The 19,105-nt window shown below is 53.2% G+C and overlaps 1 protein-coding gene across 2 annotated transcripts in view; it reads left to right on the forward strand.

Annotated features, from left to right (window-relative positions):
• The window catches only part of KIF9 (kinesin family member 9), a 37,407-nt gene that overhangs the window by 7,117 nt on the left and 11,185 nt on the right, over window positions 1-19,105 (forward strand). For both annotated transcript variants that reach the window (XM_030444918.1, XM_030444917.1), the window contains 13 exons: window positions 453-618; window positions 836-942; window positions 2,398-2,622; window positions 5,634-5,717; window positions 6,798-6,890; window positions 8,489-8,636; window positions 10,506-10,570; window positions 11,507-11,584; window positions 12,657-12,710; window positions 13,813-13,917; window positions 16,009-16,064; window positions 17,751-17,841; window positions 18,770-18,897. In XM_030444918.1, the coding sequence (XP_030300778.1) occupies window positions 453-618; window positions 836-942; window positions 2,398-2,622; window positions 5,634-5,717; window positions 6,798-6,890; window positions 8,489-8,636; window positions 10,506-10,570; window positions 11,507-11,584; window positions 12,657-12,710; window positions 13,813-13,917; window positions 16,009-16,064; window positions 17,751-17,841; window positions 18,770-18,897 (1,400 nt within the window). The remainder of the gene's footprint in view (window positions 1-452; window positions 619-835; window positions 943-2,397; window positions 2,623-5,633; window positions 5,718-6,797; window positions 6,891-8,488; window positions 8,637-10,505; window positions 10,571-11,506; window positions 11,585-12,656; window positions 12,711-13,812; window positions 13,918-16,008; window positions 16,065-17,750; window positions 17,842-18,769; window positions 18,898-19,105) is intronic.

Consider the following 19,105-nt stretch of genomic DNA (forward strand, 5'->3'; position numbering starts at 1 on the left):
TCAGCTTTAAGGTCCCTTCCAACCCAAACCACTCCATTATTTGGTTAGTTCTTCCACTCCTGAGTTTGGGGTGACATTTGGGTGTGTGTTGATCTCTGGGGTCCTGCTCAATGTTCTCCTCACAGAGCTGATCCCTGAGGAACCCCAGTTCCATCCCCAGAGGTCTCCCTGTGGGTTTTGCTGTTTCTGTCCCCCCCTAATGCAAGTTCCATCCTTCACCTTCTCTTGCTTCAGGAATCATTTCCCTGGGACACAGAGTTGGGCAGAAAGGTGACGAGATGAACTCAACCACTTTGGGTTCTTCTTTTAGCACATCTATGACCAGAAAATCCCCCCTGTACCACCATTTCTCCTCATTTCCTGTTCTGGGGGGTTTGTTTTCAGACAATCCCTGCTGAAACTCTTCCTGGTAACTTCCCCTCTCTATTTTTTTTTCATTTTTTGGGTTCCAGAGCATAGATATATGCCTGAAAAAAGATGCCAGGAGAGGAGTGGTGAACAACCAACGCACTGATTGGTCCTTCCAGGTGGATGGAGTCCTGCACCACAGCACCCAGGAGCTGACCTACCAGACTGTGGCTGAGAGATTAGTGTCTGAAGCTTTATCTGGCTACAGTGGTAATTTATTGCTGGTTTTTAAAAATTATTATTTTGTTGAAAATGGAAGGTTTGACCTGGGGGATGAATCCCTGTGAGAGAGGCAGAGGTTGAGTGGAACCTGGGCTGGGGGAGGTGTCCCTGCCCATGCTGGGGGATGGAACTGGGTGAGCTTTAGGGTCCCTTCCAACCCAAAGCATTTTTTGAGGGGATACTTCTGGTTTTGACTCTTTTCTAGGGATCATCATGTGCTATGGGCAGACAGGGGCTGGGAAAACCCACACCATGACAGGAGCAACCACGGAGTATGAGCACAGAGGGATCATACCCCGAGCTCTGCAGCAGGTACTGGAGCTGGGGGGGGCAGGGAGGCTGCAGGGAGGAACCAAAGAACCTCTTGTGTCAGCTCCTGGCACTGTGTGAGCAGTGTGAGTGTGTTTTATGGACAGCCCCAGGCACAAATCCAGGCTGGGTGGGGAATGGCTGGAGAGCATCCCTGAGGAGAAGGACTTGGGGGTGCTGGGGGGAGAGGAGAAGCTCCCCAGGAGCCATCAAACCCCCCCTGTGCTGAGCTGTGTGAGCAGCAGGGCCAGGGAGGGGATTGTCCCCCTCTGGTCCCCTCTGGGGAGACCCCCCTGGGGTAAAGCTGGGCCCAGCTCTGGGGTCCCCAGCAGCAGAAGGACACGGAGCTGTTGGAGCCAGTGCAGAGGAGGCCCTGGAGCTGCTGGGAGGGCTGGAGCAGCTCTGCTCTGGAGCCAGGCTGAGAGAGTTGGGGGTGTTGAGGCTGGAGAAGAGAAGGCTGCAATGGGGAGACCTTAGAGCACCTTCCAGTGCCTGAAGGGGCTCCAGGAAAGCTGGGGAGGGACTTGGGACAAGGGCCTGGAGGGATGGGAGCCTGCGAGGGGGAAGGGTTTGGAGCTGGGAGAGGGGAGATGGAGAGGAGATCTTGGGCAGGGAGGGAGGGAGGGAGAAATTGTTTGGGGTGAGGGTGCTGAGCCCCTGGGTGCCCAGGTTGCCCAAGGAAGCTGTGGCTGCCCCATCCCTGGCAGTGTTGAAGGTTGGATGGGGCTTGGAGCCCCCTGGGCTGGGGGAGGGGTCCCTGACCATGGCAGGGGGGGCACTGGGGGGGATTTAAGGTCCCTTCCAACCCAAACCATTCCATAATCCTGTGCTTCTCTGTCTATCCCCAGCATTCCTTTCCCCCCCTGGCTGATCTGGGATGAAGGATCCTCTCCAACCTGGTTACCTTCTCCCTTGGTTTTACTGCTCCATGTCCTGGTGCTCTGGTGTCAGGGCCAGCTCAGAGCACTGGGATGGTCTCAATTACAAACCTCTTACAGGACCAAGGTCCTGTGGCTGCAAGGACACATCCTGACACATTCACTTCAGCTCTGAGGGGTCAGGACTGATTTTCAGGCACTGATACCAGGGATCATTCCCCATTCCCACAAAACCCACCAATAAAACCCCCCCCAAAGACAGCTGGGAGGAATTTTGGAGTCCTTGTTGTTTGCAGAGGTTTTACCTGTTTAATTCTGCCAGCTCACAGCAGGTCCTTGCTGCTTCCCAAACCCAAGCAGAGTTTTTATTCCCAAGGGGTGGTTGGAGCAATCCCTTTGGAGCTGCTGACTCAGCCCTGAGTCGGGGAACTGCAGCACAAACCGAGCTCTGGGCAGGCTCCTGCCCTGCTCAGAAAGTTATAAATAGCACCTCTGGAAAGCCAGAAATAGCTAAAAAAAAAAAAAAAATGGGGTCTGTGAATCAGCAGCACCACTGACAAATACTGGGTCTTTCTTTCAGGTCTTCAAAGCCAACACCCAATCCTTGGAGCCCTTCCTAAGCATCCGAGTGTCCTACCTGGAGATCTACAACGAGACCTTGTCTGACCTCCTGTGCTCCCCCAGCAGCCATGGCAGCTCTGAGACACAGCTGGCTGTGGTGGATTGCCCCCAGGGTGTTTATGTCAGGGGGCTGTCTGTCCACTCAGTCAGCCACGAGGAAGATGCTCTCAGTCTCTTCTTTGAGGCAAGGAAAAAAAAAAACCCAAACCTTACTCTTCAGATGATTGCTGGGTTTGTTGGCTGAGCTGAGGGAGGTGGCAGAAGAGCAGGAGCTGGGTGGGCAGGGTGGCTGGGGAGGGGTCCTGCCCTTTTTGTTGTCTTTATTGTGAGGAGAGGAATGGGAATTGCTTGGATGATGAGGGAAGAGCCCTTCTTGCTCCTAGGGCTGATCCTGAGGCCTCGGGGCTTAGCCCATTCCTGGACGATGTCCTAGGGCTGTTCCTGGGGCTCCGGGATCTACCCCTTCTTGCCTGCTCCTGGGGCTCCTCGAGCTGTGGGCTTCTCCATCCTTACTGAAGAGTGAGAGCTCTCTCCGTGGGTGTCAGCTGCTCTCTTATTGGCCCCCTGCTCCTGCACATGCTCAGGAGGGAGGCCAGACACAGGTGAACCCACACCCACTCATCAGTAACTCAGGGCACCTGGTCCTGTCTCACTACACTTGGAGTTCATTTTTTTCTTAGGAAAATCATGGAGTCAGAGAATAATTTGGGTTGGAAGGGACCTCCCAAGGTAGGTACTCAGCATCTTCCCATGGCTCACTCCCTTCCTACAAAACCACTTTGGTTTTCCTCCTCTGGGATCATAGACTCAGAGTGGTTTGGGTTGGAAGGGACCTCCCAGGGTCCCCCAGTCCCAGCCCTGCAGTCTCAGGGACACCTTCACCCAGCTCAGGGTGCTCAGAGCCTCCTCAAGCCTCACCTTGAACATCTCCAGGGATGAGGCCTCAACCCCCTCCGTGGGCAGCCTGGGCCATGGATCCACTGCCCTCCTGGGAAAGGACTTGTTCCCAACATCTGATCTAAGTCTTTTCTTCTCTAATTTCAAACCATTCCCCCCATCCCATCACTCCAGGTCCCTACAGTCCCTCTCCAGCCTTCCTGTAGCCCCTTCAGACACTGGAAGGTGACTCTTAGGTCTTCCTGGACCTTCTCTTCTCCAGGCTGAACAACTGAATATCAGCTATCCCCAGAGGGACAAGAAAGAAGGTGCACAGTGTGTGTGGGAGATGGTTCTTGATCCTGGAAACTGTGGCACAGGAGCTGCTGCATCCCTTGGATCATTTAAAATCATAGAATTATTGAATCATTTGGGTTGGAAGGGACCTCCCAAGGTCCCCCAGTCCCAGCCCTGCAGTCTCAGGGACACCCTCACCCAGCTCAGGGTGCTCAGAGCCTCCTCAAGCCTCACCTTGAACATCTCCAGGGATGAGGCCTCAACCCCCTCCCTGGGCAGCCTGGGCCATGGATCCACTGCCCTCCTGGGAAAGGACTTGTTCCTCTCATCAAGGACTTTTTCCTCTCATCAAGGACTTTTTCCTTCAAAATGCCCCTTACACAGAGAGTCTGGCAGATCTCTCTGGGAAAAAAACCCCTGTTTTTAGGGTACACCAGAGCAATTCTGGAGTATTTCTTATCAAGCCAAGGGATGGAGGACACATTTTGGGGTGAAGCCACAGAACTCAGAAGCACTGGAGGTTGCAGGCAGCACCAAAGCAGTGAGGGCAGGCACAGAAAACACCTTTATTTCAGAAAACTTCCCTGAAACACCAAGCACCTCACCAGCCCCTTCAGCAGACCAACCTCTCAGGCAGCCCAAAAGATTTGGTTTTCTTACCCTGGTTATCCCCTGAGGGGTTTGGTGAGTGACTTAGTGCAAAATGTAGAATATTTGGGATCCTTTTAGACCCACCAGCTGACTTATACTGGAATTGGGTGTTCCTCCTGCCTGAGGAACACATCCCAGCTCTGTGAGTGCTCCAGGAGGAGTCCCAGCAGTGTCACCTTTGGCAGGCAGTTTGGGGTGGTGGGGGCACAGATCTTACAAGCAGGAATGTTCACACCAATGGCTTGGCTTTGTGAGGGGAGTTTGTTTAACGAGGTCAGCATCTTCCTTTTTCTTGTGGGTGCTTTAGTTCCTGGAAAACATGAATAAATAGTTGGTTGTGTTTGCAGGAGGCACACTCCTACCAGGAACCATCTGGTGCCCTTAAAATGGTGCAGTTGCCTTTGGAATGACAGTGTCCCCACGAGGCTCTGGGCTTTGTAGGAACTTCCAGTTTCTTTTTTTTTCAAGAGTAGAAGGATGATCCTGCAGCTGAACTGCAGATCTGGAGCCAGGAACTCATGCCTGGGATTCCATCCAGGCCCAGAGCTGAGTTCTGCCCATGGTTCAGAAGAAGCAGCAGGTTCTGGGGGGGCTGCCCACACCCCCTGGGCTCTTCATCTGGGGGGGTTGATAGGATTTACCTGGAGATCTTCACCCCTGCTCTTGGGTTTGTCCTCCCTGCCAGCTCTCAGAGCTGTGAGCCCCAGGCTCTGAAGCCTGTTGGCATTTCTGTGCTGTGGGTACAATCGTTTGGGTTGGAAAAAGCCCTTTTTGAGCTCATCCAACCCAACTGTTTAAGCCAAGGCCACCACCACCCCATGTCACTTGTTCCTTGGGAGCAGAGCCTGAACCCCCCCTGGCTCCATCCTCCCAGCCTTGCCCTCCTCCCAAGCACTTGCCACATCATTTTCCAGGTGCTTTTCTTTTCCTCTAAGTGGGGAATTCCCTCCCAGGTGGGGAGCACAGGTCTGGGGCTTCTCTGTGACACTGGAAGCTCAGGGAGCACATTCAGGTTGTTTGGTGGGTTGTTTTTTTTTAAATCATGAAGAAACTGAGCCAGCCAGGGAGGTGTTGCCTCTGTAGGAAGTTCTCCCTCCACGACTGGATGAGCTGAGCCTCAAAAGTGGAAAAACACAGAGGATGTGGTGAAATTATTATTATGGTCAAGAGTGACCTTCACCCACACCCCCTGACATGGGTTGGGTTGGAAAGTGAGGCAGAACCTCTGAGCTCCTGCTCTGGATCCTCCAGCCAAGCCCTGGGGGTTGCAGCAGAGTGAGGGTTGGACCCTTACTTAATTAACTTTGGGGTTTCTAATTTCCCTCTCTGCACCCCATGCAGTTTAACCCTTGCCTGAACCTTCCCTTGCAGGGTGAGAGCAACAGAGTGATGGGAGAGCACATCCTGAACAAGAACTCCTCCAGATCCCACTGCATCTTTACCATTTACCTTGAGGTAAGAGCTCCAGCAGTGTCTGTAGGGACTCCAATGCCTCAGGACCTTCATGGGTCTGTTTTTCATAGAATCACAGAATCATAGAATGGGCTGGGTTGGAAGGGACCTCAGAGCTCATCAAGTCCAACCCTTGACCCACTCCCCCCGTGGTTCCCAGCCCATGGCACTCAGTGCCACATCCAGGCTCTTTGGAAAGATCTCCAGACACGGAGAATCCACTACTTCCCTGGGCAGCCCATTCCAATGCCTGATCACCCTCTCTGCAAAGAATCCTTTCCTAATATCCAACCTAAACCTCCCCTGGCAGAGCTGAAGCTCTGCCAGGGGAGGTTTAGGTTGGATATTAGGAAAAAATTCTTTAGTCCGAGCCCTCTTATCCCACTGATACCTCCCCGACCCCCCCCCTGGCTCCAACCTCCTTTCAGGGAGTTGGAGAGAGTGATGAGGTCTCCCCTGAGCCTCCTCTTCTCCAGCCTCAACACCCCCAGCTCCCTCAGCCCTTCCTCACAGCAATTCTGCTGGATCCCTTCACAGCCTCCTTGCTCTTCTCTGGACCTGCTCCAGCACCTCAATCTCCTTCCTGAGCTGAGGGGCCCAGAACTGGACACAGGACTCAAGCTGTGGCCTCCCCAGAGCTGAGCACAGGGGCAGAATCCCTTCCCTGGACCTGCTGGCCACACTGTTCCTGAGCCAGGCCAGGATGCCATTGGCCTTCTTGGCCACCTGGGCACACTGCTGGCTCATGGTCACCTTCCTGGCAATCCAGACTCCCAGGTCCCTTTCTGCCACTCTGTGCCCAGCCTGGAGCTCCCCATGGGGTTGTTGTGGCCAAAGTGCAGGACCCGGCACTTGGAATGTTGAACCTCATCCCCTTGGGATCAGCCCAACTCTCCAGTCTGTCCAGGTCCCTCTGCAGAGCCCTCCTGCCTTCCAGCTGATCCACACTCCCCCCCAGCTTGGTGTCATCTGTGAGATTGCTGATGATGGACTCAATCCCCTCATCTAAATCATCAATGAAGATATTTTTTTACTGTGTTCCATTTAATCTGCTGCTCACTACATCTCTTCCCACCTCCCCAGTCTCATTTCAGAGGTTTCTCAGATGTTGGGTGCATTCATTCTAAAATCAACTTAATAGACCTGGCAGGCTCAGAGAGACTGAGCAAGACTGGGGTAAGTAATGGGGGAAATATTTCAGGCCATGGTTAAGAATCCAGTACTCAGCATGGTGGAGGTGAAATTCTGGGTTTTCCCCCCAAAAAGAATTCAGCTCATGGTAAACAGGGGGGACCAGGACAAGCTGTGAGTCAGAGGAACCCATCAGAGGGTGCTCAGATGTCTCTGGATCCTCAGTCTGCATGGCTGAGCCTCCCATCCTGCTTGGAGCTGACCCTGCTCTGGCAGGGCTTGGGCTGCATCATCTCCTGAGCTTCCTTCCAGCCCTTCATGTCCTGGGATTTCTGGGATCTGCCTTCCAGTCTGACCCAGGCTTGGTTAATCTGAGGCACTTCTCAGAGATCCTCTGATTTTCCACTTCATTCCCTGAGTGATGGTGCAAATCCCCCATTTTTGGTCATGGAATCATGGAATTGTTTGGATTGGAGAAGATCTTTAAGTTCATGGAGTCCAACCCTTCCCCCAGCATCACCCCGTGTCCATCATCCCCACATCCCCAGGGGTTGCTCTGAAACCCCTCCAGGGATGATGGGGACTCCAGCCCTGCCCTGGGCAGCCTGGGCCAGGCCCTGACAACCCTTTCCAGGCAGAAATTCTTCCCCAGCTCCAACCTAAACCTCCCCTGGCACAACTTGAGTTGTGCCCAAAGTTCCTCTTGTCCCATCCCTTGTTCCTTGGGAGCAGAGCCCGACCCCCCCTGGCTCCAACCTCCTCTCAGGGGGTTGCAGAGAGCCACAAGGTCTCCCCTCAGCCTCCTCTGCTCCAGGATCAACACCCCCAGGGCCCTCAGCTGCTCCTCACAACTTCTCCAGACCCTTCTCCATCTTCTCCAGCCCCTCCTCCATGCTCTCCAGACCTTCTCCTTGTGCTCCAGACCCTTCCCCACCTCCATTCCCTTCTCTGCACACTCTCCAGACCCTCAATCTCCTTCTGCTCCTGAGGGGCCCAGAACTGACCCCAGGATTTGAGGAGCACCTCACCAGCACCCAGCACAAGGTTGTTGGGGTTGATTCTTTGCCATCTTCCTCACTGCATCCCAAAACCAAGAGCTCAGCCTGGATTCCATCCCCCATCTCCTTCTTGCTCTCCAGACCCTTCTCCATCTTCTCCAGCCCCTCCTCCATGCTCTCCAGACCTTCTCCTTGTGCTCCAGACCCTTCCCCACCTCCATCCCCTTCTCTGCACACTCTCCAACCCCTCAATCTCCTTCTACTCCTGAGGACCCCAGAACTCATCCCAGGATTCCAGATGCACCTCCCAGGTTTCTGGTCACAGTGTGCAAACTCTTGAAGCTTTCTTAGAGCAGGAGGAGCCAACAGCTGAAAGCTCCTCAGCTCCCATGGGACATCTGATCAGAACAGAAGCCACAGCAGTCCTGGAAGCAATCCAGAGTTTACCTTTTGGGAAGGAAAGGCAGGGGTCTTCCTAGACTGATAAGGATAAAGTGAGGTCTCTGAAGGGTGGATTCCAGGTGAAGGAAGCTGCAGATGATGAATTGGTTGGGTCTGAGTTACCTCCTCCCTGTTGTACCCTCTGTAAGGCTCAGCCAGAGCCACACACTGGGGCAGCTTTCTGCTTTTTGTTCTTCTCTGCAGTCTGAAGGGCAGGTTCTGAAGGAAGCCTCCTACATCAACAAATCTCTGTCCTTCCTGGAGCAAATCATCATTGCCTTGGCTGATCCCAAGAGGGATCACATCCCCTTCAGGCAGAGCAAGCTCACCCACATCCTCAAGGACTCTCTAGGTAAGAGCAGTTGGTTACAGCAGCCCCAAGGAATTCCTAGAAAACAGTTTCAGGGAACACAGCACCACGTCCTGAGGCCAGGACATAGAAACACATGGAACTCATTTGTTGTTCAAAGCATGTCTGGTTTTCCTCATCAAATAAACCAGCAGGAGACAGTGTGAGGCCCACACTGAGCCAGGACAAATTCACAGATTTGTAGAATACTTAAAAAAAAACCCCAAAAAACCCAAACCCAACCCTTTGCAGATGCTCCTGCTACAGATGAGAAACCCAAAGCTGTGGCGTGGCATGAACCCACAGGAAAGGCTTCTCCTGTGGGAATGCAGCCTGGAGACATCTCTGCTTCTCTCCTTCTCTTAGAATCATCTAATCCCAGACTGCTTTGGGTAGGGAGGGACATTGAAATGTCACCCAGTGCCCCCCCTGCCATGGTCAGGGACCCCTCCCCCAGCCCAGGGGGCTCCAAGCCCCATCCAACCTTCAACACTGCCAGGGATGGGGCAGCCACAGCTTCCTTGGGCAACCTGGGCACCCAGGGGCTCAGCACCCTCACCCCAAACAATTTCTCCCTCAGATCTCATCCCCATCTCCCCTCTTGCACCTGGAGACCCTTCCCCCTTGTCCTATCCCACTCCAGCCCATCCAGGACATCACCTTATTCCAGGCCACCACTAACCCACGTCCCACATCTGAGAATCACAGAATGGTCATGGGTGGAAAGGACCTTGGAGATCACCAAGTCCAACCCCAAACCATTTCTCCCTCCCTCCCTGCCCAAGATCTCCTCTCCATCTCCCCTCTCCCAGCAGCCCAGGTGAGCTTTCCCTCCCAGGGGAGACATCTCCTAACACCTGAGTGATCTCTTTGTGTCCCCCTGAAACAAGTCCCTGCTCCAAAGGAAAGAGGAGAGAGCCAGAGATCTCCATTGCTTGGCTGCAGAGATGCAGGGATGGGGCTGGGTGGACACTGTGCACCCAAGCATGATGGTGGGGATCATCTCCAGCTGCTCTGAGCTCTGTCCTGATCAGCTCTCTGTTACCTCTCATGTCTCTGTGCAAGTGCAGAGAGACTCCACAGAATGGAATCATGGAATTGTTTGGGTTGGAAAACACCTGTAAGATCATGGAGTCCAACCTTTCCCCCAGCACTGCCAAGGCCACCACCACCCCATGTCCCTCAGCATCAGGGCCAGGGGCTCAGCGCCCTCACCCAAACAATTCCTCCCTCCCTCCCTCCCTGCCCAAGATCTCCTCTCCATCTCCCCTCTCCCAGCTCCAAACCCTTCCCCCTCGCAGGCTCCCATCCCTCCAGGCCCTTGTCCCAAGTCCCTCCCCAGCTTTCCTGGAGCCCCTTCAGGCACTGGAAGGTGCTCTAAGGTCTCCCCATTGCAGCCTTCTCTTCTCCAGCCTCAACACCCCCAACTCTCTCAGCCTGGCTCCAGAGCAGAGCTGCTCCAGCCCTCCCAGCAGCTCCAGGGCTTCCTCTGCACTGGCTCCAACATCCCCATGTTCCTGCTGGTAGATTCAGACCCCAGGCTTTTAAAATCCTCTGTTCCCCTTTTCCTAGTTTCAGGCTTTCCCAGGTTTTGTTGCCATCTTCTTCCTCCCCATTGCCACCTGAGGAACACGTTTGACTTTTATTTTTCCATCATTCTGTGTCACTCTGCCCCCAGGGGACCCTCAGAGGACACTTCCAAACTGGCTGGGTTCTTTGCTGCTGCTTTTTTTCTCTCTTTCAGCCAGCACATCATACAATACATTCCAGAAAAGGAAACAACAACTTAAAAAAAAAACCAAACAACAATTGATATTATTTCTTTGTGGTTTGTATTTTGGTTTTAATGAGGTTTATTTCTTTTTTCCCCAGGGGGAAACTGCAATACTGTCCTAGTGGCAAATGTCTGTGGGGAAGCTGAGCACATGGAAGAGACTGTAAGTCCATTTCTGCATTATCAAGTCTGGTTCCTGTAAGTCCATTTCTGCATTATCAGGTCTGGTTCCTGCTCCTCTTGCAGCTGGGCACAGCTGGGCTTAAAGAAGAGTCTCTGGAGGGTGCTGGCAGGAGGCCCAGAGAAACCTCCTGCCTAATTCAGCACAGAAATCGAGCTCAGCTTCTCTCCAAGGCTCAGAAAAGAGTTTGCCCTCCCCAGCCAGCTTTGTGAGCCAAACAAGAGTGGTCACTGGCCCAGGGGAGAGATGAGATCCAAATACACTGAGTGGGGTTGGGTCAGCTCTAGGGATGTGCTTGGTGGGTACCTCACATCCCCAGGGGGTGGAATTGCACCAGTTTCTGCTGGATCAGGAATCAGGAATAACCTTCCACCTGTGAAACCCTGAACTTGGTGCCAGCCTCACTGGGTGGACTGGGTCAGCTTCAGCACAGCTCAGGGAAGGGGAACACTTTGCTCCTTATTAATAAAGCTAAAAAAGAAAAAGCTTTTAATGCAGCTGTCTTCAGGCAGAGTTGGTTTTATCACCCCCTGAGCCAAAGCTGCTGTCCTGTTCCATCCAGAGGAGGGGTCCAGGCTGCCAGGGCTCACTCTGCAGATCCCCCCAGTGCAGGAATCAAGCTCCAAGGACACTGCTGTGGGATTTGGAGTTTTCAGGAGATGATACTGGGAGCAGAAACAGGAGGGGATGCTTTTGGGGGACACACCAAGGGCTGTCCCCAGGCAGAAAAGGAAAGCCAAAGACATCATCTGAAGCTGGCTGATGGCAAACGAGCTCCTGGGATCAGAAATCCTGCACTGCTCCCTGCAGTTACGTTGCTTTTGTCTCTCTGTCTGATGCCACTAAGCAGAAACAGCTTAGGAAAATGATCTCCTTGCCAAGAGCTCTTCCCAGTCACTTCCCAACCATGTTTTCCAGTTGTCTTCTCTGCGTTTTGCTGCCAGAATGAAACAGATCTCCACTGAGCCACTCATCAGGGAGAGACATGACCATGAGGTATGGAGAGAAGGGGGAAGGAAGAAGGGAGGTGGGCTCAGGGCCATGAATATTTAGAGTAATGACCTTAAAAACCAGAGGGCAATGCAGCAGTTTAATGAATTACCACCCATCAGCCAAGCTGCCACTTGCTGAATTTAAAGCAGATCATTATGCCAGGGCTTTAATTGCTATTTAATGACACCTTGAGTGTGCTGCAGGGTGCAGGCATGCAGGTGGTCACAACCTCCCTGCCATCTGGGAGTTCTTTCCACTGCATGCACAGGATTTCTTCATTTTCCTGATAAAATTCAGCCTTTAAAACTGTTCTGTTGAGGAAACCCCCTCCAACCCTACCTGCACCTCTAGAGGGGGCTGCTGCTGACACAACCTTTTCCCCCACAATTCCAAAACTCATTTAAACGTTGACATCATGTAAAGAAAATGATCATAACATTTTAGATATCCTGAGTGCACTTGCACAGGTGAAACAGCTCTGGGAATTCCTGAGAACCCAAAGAATGAGTTTGGGATGATCTGATCCATAACACAGATGGGGGGTGAGATCCCTGCTCTCTTTCCTGATCTGATCTCCCTGGGAAGCAGAGAGACAGCCAGGGAGTTTCTTCCAACAGAAGAAGATGGGCAACAAATTGGGTTTTTCTCTTCAGCCCCTTTCAGTTTTGTTGAGATGTGGGGAGTGGAGAAGAGCAGCCCAAAGAGGAGCTCTTGAGCTTTGGTGCCCAGGTAACTTCCCAAGTGTCCAACTGGCACTGAATCCCAAGGAGATTTGTGCACCCACACCTCTGGAAATACCTTTTAAATTGGAATGCTTGAACTTGTCCATGTCCTGGAGAAGCTCAGTGAAAGCCATGTGGCTCAGGGTGACTTCTCAGGCCCTGCCCCAGGACACACCAGGAGCTGTTGGGAGCTGATCAAAGGCAAAATGATTCCAAGGATCAGAGTTTTGCTGGTGCAAACCCAGAGGGAGCTGACACGTGGCTGGCATGGGCTCTCTCAGCCAGTTCCATGCTGCTTCTCAGGTGGTTTTCTCTCCAAGATCACTTGGTCACTTCTCTGGTTTTCCTTCTAGGAGACCCTGAAGGAGATTCTGCTGCAGCAGGAGCTGGCCATGCAGGGCAGCTTGGTAAGGATCAGGCTGCACCATCTCAGATGGGACCTTCCTGAGGCTCTGGCATGGCCTTTGTTTTGCATTTAACTCCATGTCCAGTGGGATTGAATTCTTCCTTCTGCTTCCAGCATTGTCTTTTGGGGTTTAGGTCAAGTTCTGCAGGTCCCATTGGGTTGTAGGTTCAGTCCCCAACCACTGTAGGTGTGTCTGTGGGGGTTTCAGGGTCTTGAAGCCCTCGTTTGACATCTGAAAGGGATTGCATTGTTCCCAACATGCTCCCAAGTCCTGTGTCCTGTTGACTTTTAGCCTTAAGAAAAGGAGGCTGAGGGGAGACCTTGTGGCTCTCTGCAACCCCCTGAGAGGAGGTTGGAGCCAGGGGGGGTCGGGCTCTGCTCCCAAGGAACAAGGGATGGGACAAGAGGAACTTTGGGCACAACTCAAGTTGTGCCAGGGGAGGTTTAGGTTGGAGCTGGGGAAGAATTTCTGCCTGGAAAGGGTTGTCAGGGCCTGGCCCAGGCTGCCCAGGGCAGGGCTGGAGTCCCCATCATCCCTGGAGGGGTTTCAGAGCAAACCCTGGAGATGTGGGGATGAGGGACATGGGCTGGGGTGCTGAGGGACATGGGGTTGGGGTGCTGAGGGACATGGGGTGGTGCTGAGGTGGTGCTGGGACCCAGCCCAGTCCAGTCCATCCCAGCCCATCACATCCCAGCTGAGGGGCATGGGGTGGGGGTGAGGGACACGGGATGGGGGTGCTGAGGGACATGGGGTGGGGGTGGACTCCATCATCTCCTGGATCTTCCCCACCCCAACTGATTTGGGATCCCCATCCCCTTCCCAGGGATCTGCTGAGAGGATCCTGGCCCAGGGAAGCCCCCGGGTGGTGGCTGGGTTAGGGACGTGGGGTGGTGCTGGGGGAAGGGTTGAACTCCATGACCTTAAAGATCTTTTCCACCCCAAGATATTCCATGACTCCAGGACTGAAATAATGAGGAATCAGCAATTCAACCCCAAGCTTCCCTGGGCTCAGCAGAACAACCTCAGCTGCTTTGCCAGACTGGTGCTTGCTTTGTGTTGTTTTGTCCTTCACTGGTACTCAGCTGCTCTCCTTCCTCCTCAGACAAACCGTTCCCTGGTGACTTACGACCCTCTGAGTGACACCCAAATTGCAGAGATTAAGTCTCAAATCCACAGATACATTCAAGGAGAAATTGATGAAATTGATGTAAGTAGCTTTCTGCTGGAGAAGAACTTCAGTACCAGTTCCATCCCATTTTACTCCAAGACAGAGGCAATGAGAATGTCTTCAACCCCCAAAGCACTGCAGAACTGTAATTTAATTCTGTGTGTGTGTGTGTGTTAAGGGTTTTCTCCTTGGTTTTATTCCATTTTTACCCTTTTTTTTGGGGGGAGGGATAGGGGTGAAGCTCAAGAAACATTCTCCTCAGTCCTGAAACCCTCAGAGTTGGTTTATTTAGAACCCCTTTAGAGAATTGGTATCAAAATCTGGTCCCTGCTGATGTCAAACTAAATCCTTGCAATGCCAAAGTATGCCCAGACTTTTAGAGAGAGGTTCAGTGGGGCAGAGTTCCTCAGCTGGAAACTGCCTTTTGGCTGCCAGATGATTGCAGAAAGGGACAGCAGAAGTCCTGCAGGCAGAGATGTTCCCCTGGGGGCAAGCAGGAGAACGACCAAATTGTAAGAAAATTGAAGTTATAAATGTACAGTGAGAGATATTGTGAGGTTGGGGTGGGTTGTGGAGAGCAGCATCTGTGACACCAGTGGGGAAGCTGCTGGATGAGATATTCCTGTAGTGGGAACACAACACCTGAGGAGCTCCCTCTCATTTCTATGTTACCCTCAGGTCCTTGGTAGGAACAACCCCAACCCCAGGGCAGGGGGTGTCCTGCTGGAAAGGACATGGAGGACATTTCTCTCCTTGGAGAAAGCCCTTGGAGTGCTGGTGGGCAGGAAATCCTCCCTGGGTCAGCAATGTGCCCTGGGGGGCAATGGGATCCTGGGGGGCATCAGGAAAAGTGTGTCCAGCAGCTCCAGGGAGGTTCTCCTCCCCCTCTGCTCTGCTCTGCTCTGCTCTGCCCTGGGGAGAGCAGCCCTGGAATCCTGGCTCCAGTTTGGGGCTCCCCAGTTCCAGAGAGCCAGAGATCTACTGGAGAGAGGCCAAGGGAGAGCTGGGAGGGTGCTGAAGGGACTTGAGCATCTCTGGGGTGGAGAAAGAGTGAGAGGCCTGGGGCTGTTGAGGCTGGAGAAGAGAAGGCTGAGAGGGGATCTGCTGAATGTCCATCAGTAGCTGAGGGGTGGGGGGCAAGAGGAAGGGGCCAATCTCTGTTCAGTGGTGCCCAGGAATAGGAGAGGGAATCCTGGGCTGAAGGGAGAAGATGGGAAGTTCCAGCTGAAGCTGAGGAGAAACTTGTTGGCTGTGAGGGTGAGGGAGCCCTGGCCCAGGCTGCCCAGAGAGGTTCTGGAGTCTCCTTCTCTGGAGCCTTTCCAACCCCCCTGGATGTGTTCTGTGTGCCCTGCCCTGGGGGATCCTGCTGGGACAGGGCTGGCACTGGAGCAGCTCTGGGATCCCTTCCAGCCCCTGGCACTCTGTGATTTCTTGCCCAGCAATGGCACAGGTGATGTTCCCCAGTTCCTCCCAGCCCAGGGATGGTCCCATCCTGATTCCCAGCCCTAGCACAAGGACAGCTCTGCTGGGTCCCCTCTTCCCAGCCTGCAGCACCCAGGTTTTTGTGGGTGCCCAGGGTGGGTTACAGGGAGAAGCTGTGGGTGCTGAGCTCCACGTTTGCCCTGGGAGGGGAAGACTGGGGGCTCAAATATCCCATCTTGGGAGGCTGGGAGTGAAGCCAGGATGGCCCTGAACATTCTGTGGTTCTGTGATTCCCTCCAAGTTCCTCTTTCCTCCCTCTGACAGGCAGGAGAGGAGCAGAAAAAGGGCTTTATGTGGAGGTGCCATTTCCCTGGGGTGCCCCATGGGTTTTGGGTGGGTGTGGAGCAGGGACAAGAGGAGGCAGAATCTGCACTGTCAGGAGGCACCATCTGCAGTTTGTCAGATGATTGGAAATAATTCCTGGTCCTGATGGCTGTGTGCTCACTTATCCTCAGTCTTTAAACCCCCCATGGTTTTAAATGTCCCCACAATGTCCCCACCTCCAGCATGGATCAAGGTCACCCCTGGAGTGAGGACCCCCAGCAAGTGGAGAGCAGAGCCCTCAGCAGCTGGAAGGTTTCCAGCAGCAGAGCTGAGCCCAGCACAGAGATGCTGAGCTGTACCCTCACTCTCACCTCTCTTCCTCAGATTGTGAACATCAAGCAAGTCCAGGAGGTGTTCAGGCAGTTCAAGCTGATTGTAAAGTAAGAAACCCCCCAGGGTGATGAATTTCACAGGAAGGTTTAGAAATCCCACCAAGCTTTGTCTGTGCTATCAAAACATCAGAACAGTATTGAGGAATCTTTGGACATAGAGGGAATAACTTGTAACTGGAGGAGAGAAGGTTGAGGGGAGACCTTAGAGCACCTTCCAGTGCCTGAAGGGGCTCCAGGAAAGCTGGGGAGGGACTTGGGACAAGGGCCTGGAGGGATGGGAGCCTGCGAGGGGGAAGGGTTTGGAGCTGGGAGAGGGGAGATGGAGAGGAGATCTTGGGCAGGGAGGGAGGGAGGGAGAAATTGTTTGGGGTGAGGGTGCTGAGCCCCTGGGTGCCCAGGTTGCCCAAGGAAGCTGTGGCTGCCCCATCCCTGGCAGTGTTGAAGGTTGGATGGGGCTTGGAGCCCCCTGGGCTGGGGAAGGGGTCCCTGACCATGGCAGGGGGGGCACTGGGTCACTTTAAGGTCCCTTCCAACCCAAACCTCTCTGGGATTCAGTGGTTCCTCTCCCATGGATGGTGCAGGAGGGTTTGGGAATGTTCCTTCAAACCTTCCCCTCCTTTCCCAGGTCCTGGGAGGTTGAGGTGGGACAGCCAAGGGTGAGATCCATCTGACCAGGTGTAGCTGCACACACCCAGAGCAAGGTTTGGGTGCAATCCAAGCAGAACCAGGGTTCTGACACAGGGGGGTAGGGAGAGGACAAGGGAAATGGGTTAAAACTTAAAGAGGGGAGATTGAAGCTAGAGATGAGGGAGAAATTGTTTGGGGTGAGGGTGCTGAGTCCCTGGGTGCCCAGGTTGCCCAAGGAAGCTGTGGCTGCCCCATCCCTGGTAGTGTTGAAGGTTGGATGGGGCTTGGAGCCCCCTGGGCTGGGGGAGGGGTCCCTGACCATGGCAGGGGGGGGACTGGGGGGGATTTAAGGTCCCTTCCAACCCAACCCAGTCTGTGGTTCTGTGAACTGAAACCCCAAATCTGGACAAATTCTGCTGACCTCTGACTGTGACCTGTGAGCTTCCAGTGCTTTCCAGTGCCACTCAGCAGCTCTTGCTGGTGAGAGGGATGAGATGATGGGAAAGAAAAAGTCACCATGGAAGCTGGAGGAGCCTTCCAGACATCTCCATGGCCATTTCCAAGCAGACATTCTCTGATGTGTGGTGTGGGGTGGGAGAAAGGGTGGAAGTGGCTGTGTGAAGATGTCACCAGGGCTCCTGGGTGGGTTTGGACTGGATTTCTCCCTGCTGACTGCAGGGCTTGGGGGACATGACCTTTAGAGTTCCCTTCCAACCCAAATGATTCTGTGGTTCTGTTGAAGCCTCCTGACCGTGTGTGACCTGTTCCCTTCCAGTCAGATTGTCACTCAGTGTGAAAATCCCTGGGTTAAAGGTGGTGGAAGTGAAGAGAAGTGATATTATTTGATCTGGACCCCTAAAAGCTTGTGTTTAGTATCAAAATAGCCATCAACAACCTCCCAGGAGCCCTCAAGGGACATCACAGGAAAGGAAAGGAAGAGGAGAGTGGGGAAAAGTCACAGTGGGTTTGGGAAAGAGCAGAAGGAACAAGGTGGGGGGTTTGGGATGGAGGTGACAGGTAAAATACTGTGACACTGGCAGAGATCTCAGCTTTGGAGATGTGAACTCAGCCTGGAACACAACAATACTGAGATGTTTCCTTCCCCAGACAGCAGGAGCATGACTTGGAGGCCAGGTTACGGAACCAGTACGTTCTGATTGACATCAGTGACTTTGCTTCTCTTGCTGCTCTCCAGCAGGTAACAGCCCAGAACCCAGCTCAGAGCTGACTCCTTTGCTGCTGAGCCTGCAATTGCCTCAACTTCTCAACTTTTCCCCTTTGGAATCCAAATTAAAGTGGGATGAGTGTGTGCCAAGAGCAGGCAGGGAGCAGAGGTGGCCCCGTTGGGTGCTGTCAGCAGAGGATGAGGCTCCTCATCTGATCAGAGTCATTAAGGAAAGAGTCATTAATATGAACTAGGAGGTGACCTGGCTGTCAATCAGGTGGGCTCAGATCCTGGATCATTCCTGGAGCAACTGTCTCTGATGTGAACCCTCACTCAAACTCCATCCCTGGAGTTTATCAACTGGTTTTCATTCCTTATTTCCATCTGGGAACTATTTTCTCCCTGAAGTGGTGATTTCCTTGCCCTTTTATACCCAATCAAGTGGATAAAGCCATCAGTCTCTGTTATGCAGCCAGGCACTTGTCCTGGGGCCCTTTCAAGGTGCTCTGCATTTTTGGGGAGGAAGCCAAACAAAAAATATTTGAGTAGCAGAGAAGCAGGTGGGCTCTAACAGACCTGCTTGAGTCTTTAGAGAAGCAGAAAACAAAACTGGGATCAGATTTAGGTGGATTTTAGCACTTAATGGCCCCTCTGGTGGAGAAATAGTCCAGGAAACATTATTCTCTCCACTCAGTGAGGACTTCTGAGGGTGCTTTTAGTTCTGTGTTGTTGTTCTTCTTCAACTTAATTCTTCCCTGAAGTGGCTGAACCATTCAGCATGTGAACTTGAGGATATTTTTGGCCCTATTTTAGGTTTTGCTTCACTCTTAGAGGTGTGTTTCCCTGAAACACCTGGGAGTGAACACCCAGGGGGGAACAGCAGCCAGGCAGGGGCTGTAGAGCTGTTGTCATCTTCACAGCTCCAATGATGCTTCCTGCTCCATGTTCTCCTTCTTTCCAGGCTGGTGTGGTTGATGTGGATGGTCATTTGTTGGAAGAAGAGGATGGATGGGATTTTGGGGCTAGAACTTCTTTTTCATCCACCAAACATGCTGAGAGGAGGAAATCCAGGAAAACCAACGAGCCCAGGTGAGCTCAGTAGCCAGGGAGCTTTCCCTTTTCCCTGAGGAATGTCATCCCAGGGACCTGCTCTGCTCAGCCCCATGGAGGAGATGAAGCCAGCTCAGGGAATGTGGGGAAGTTCTTGGCTTTCCTCAGGGATGACACCGGAGCAAGGAAGGGTTTGTGAGGTCCTTGTGGCCAGCAGCAGCACCAGCAGGAGGATGCCAGGGGAATG

This window comes from Calypte anna, chromosome 2, assembly GCF_003957555.1.
Source record: "Calypte anna isolate BGI_N300 chromosome 2, bCalAnn1_v1.p, whole genome shotgun sequence".
In the NCBI taxonomy this organism is placed as follows: Eukaryota; Metazoa; Chordata; class Aves; order Apodiformes; family Trochilidae; genus Calypte; species Calypte anna.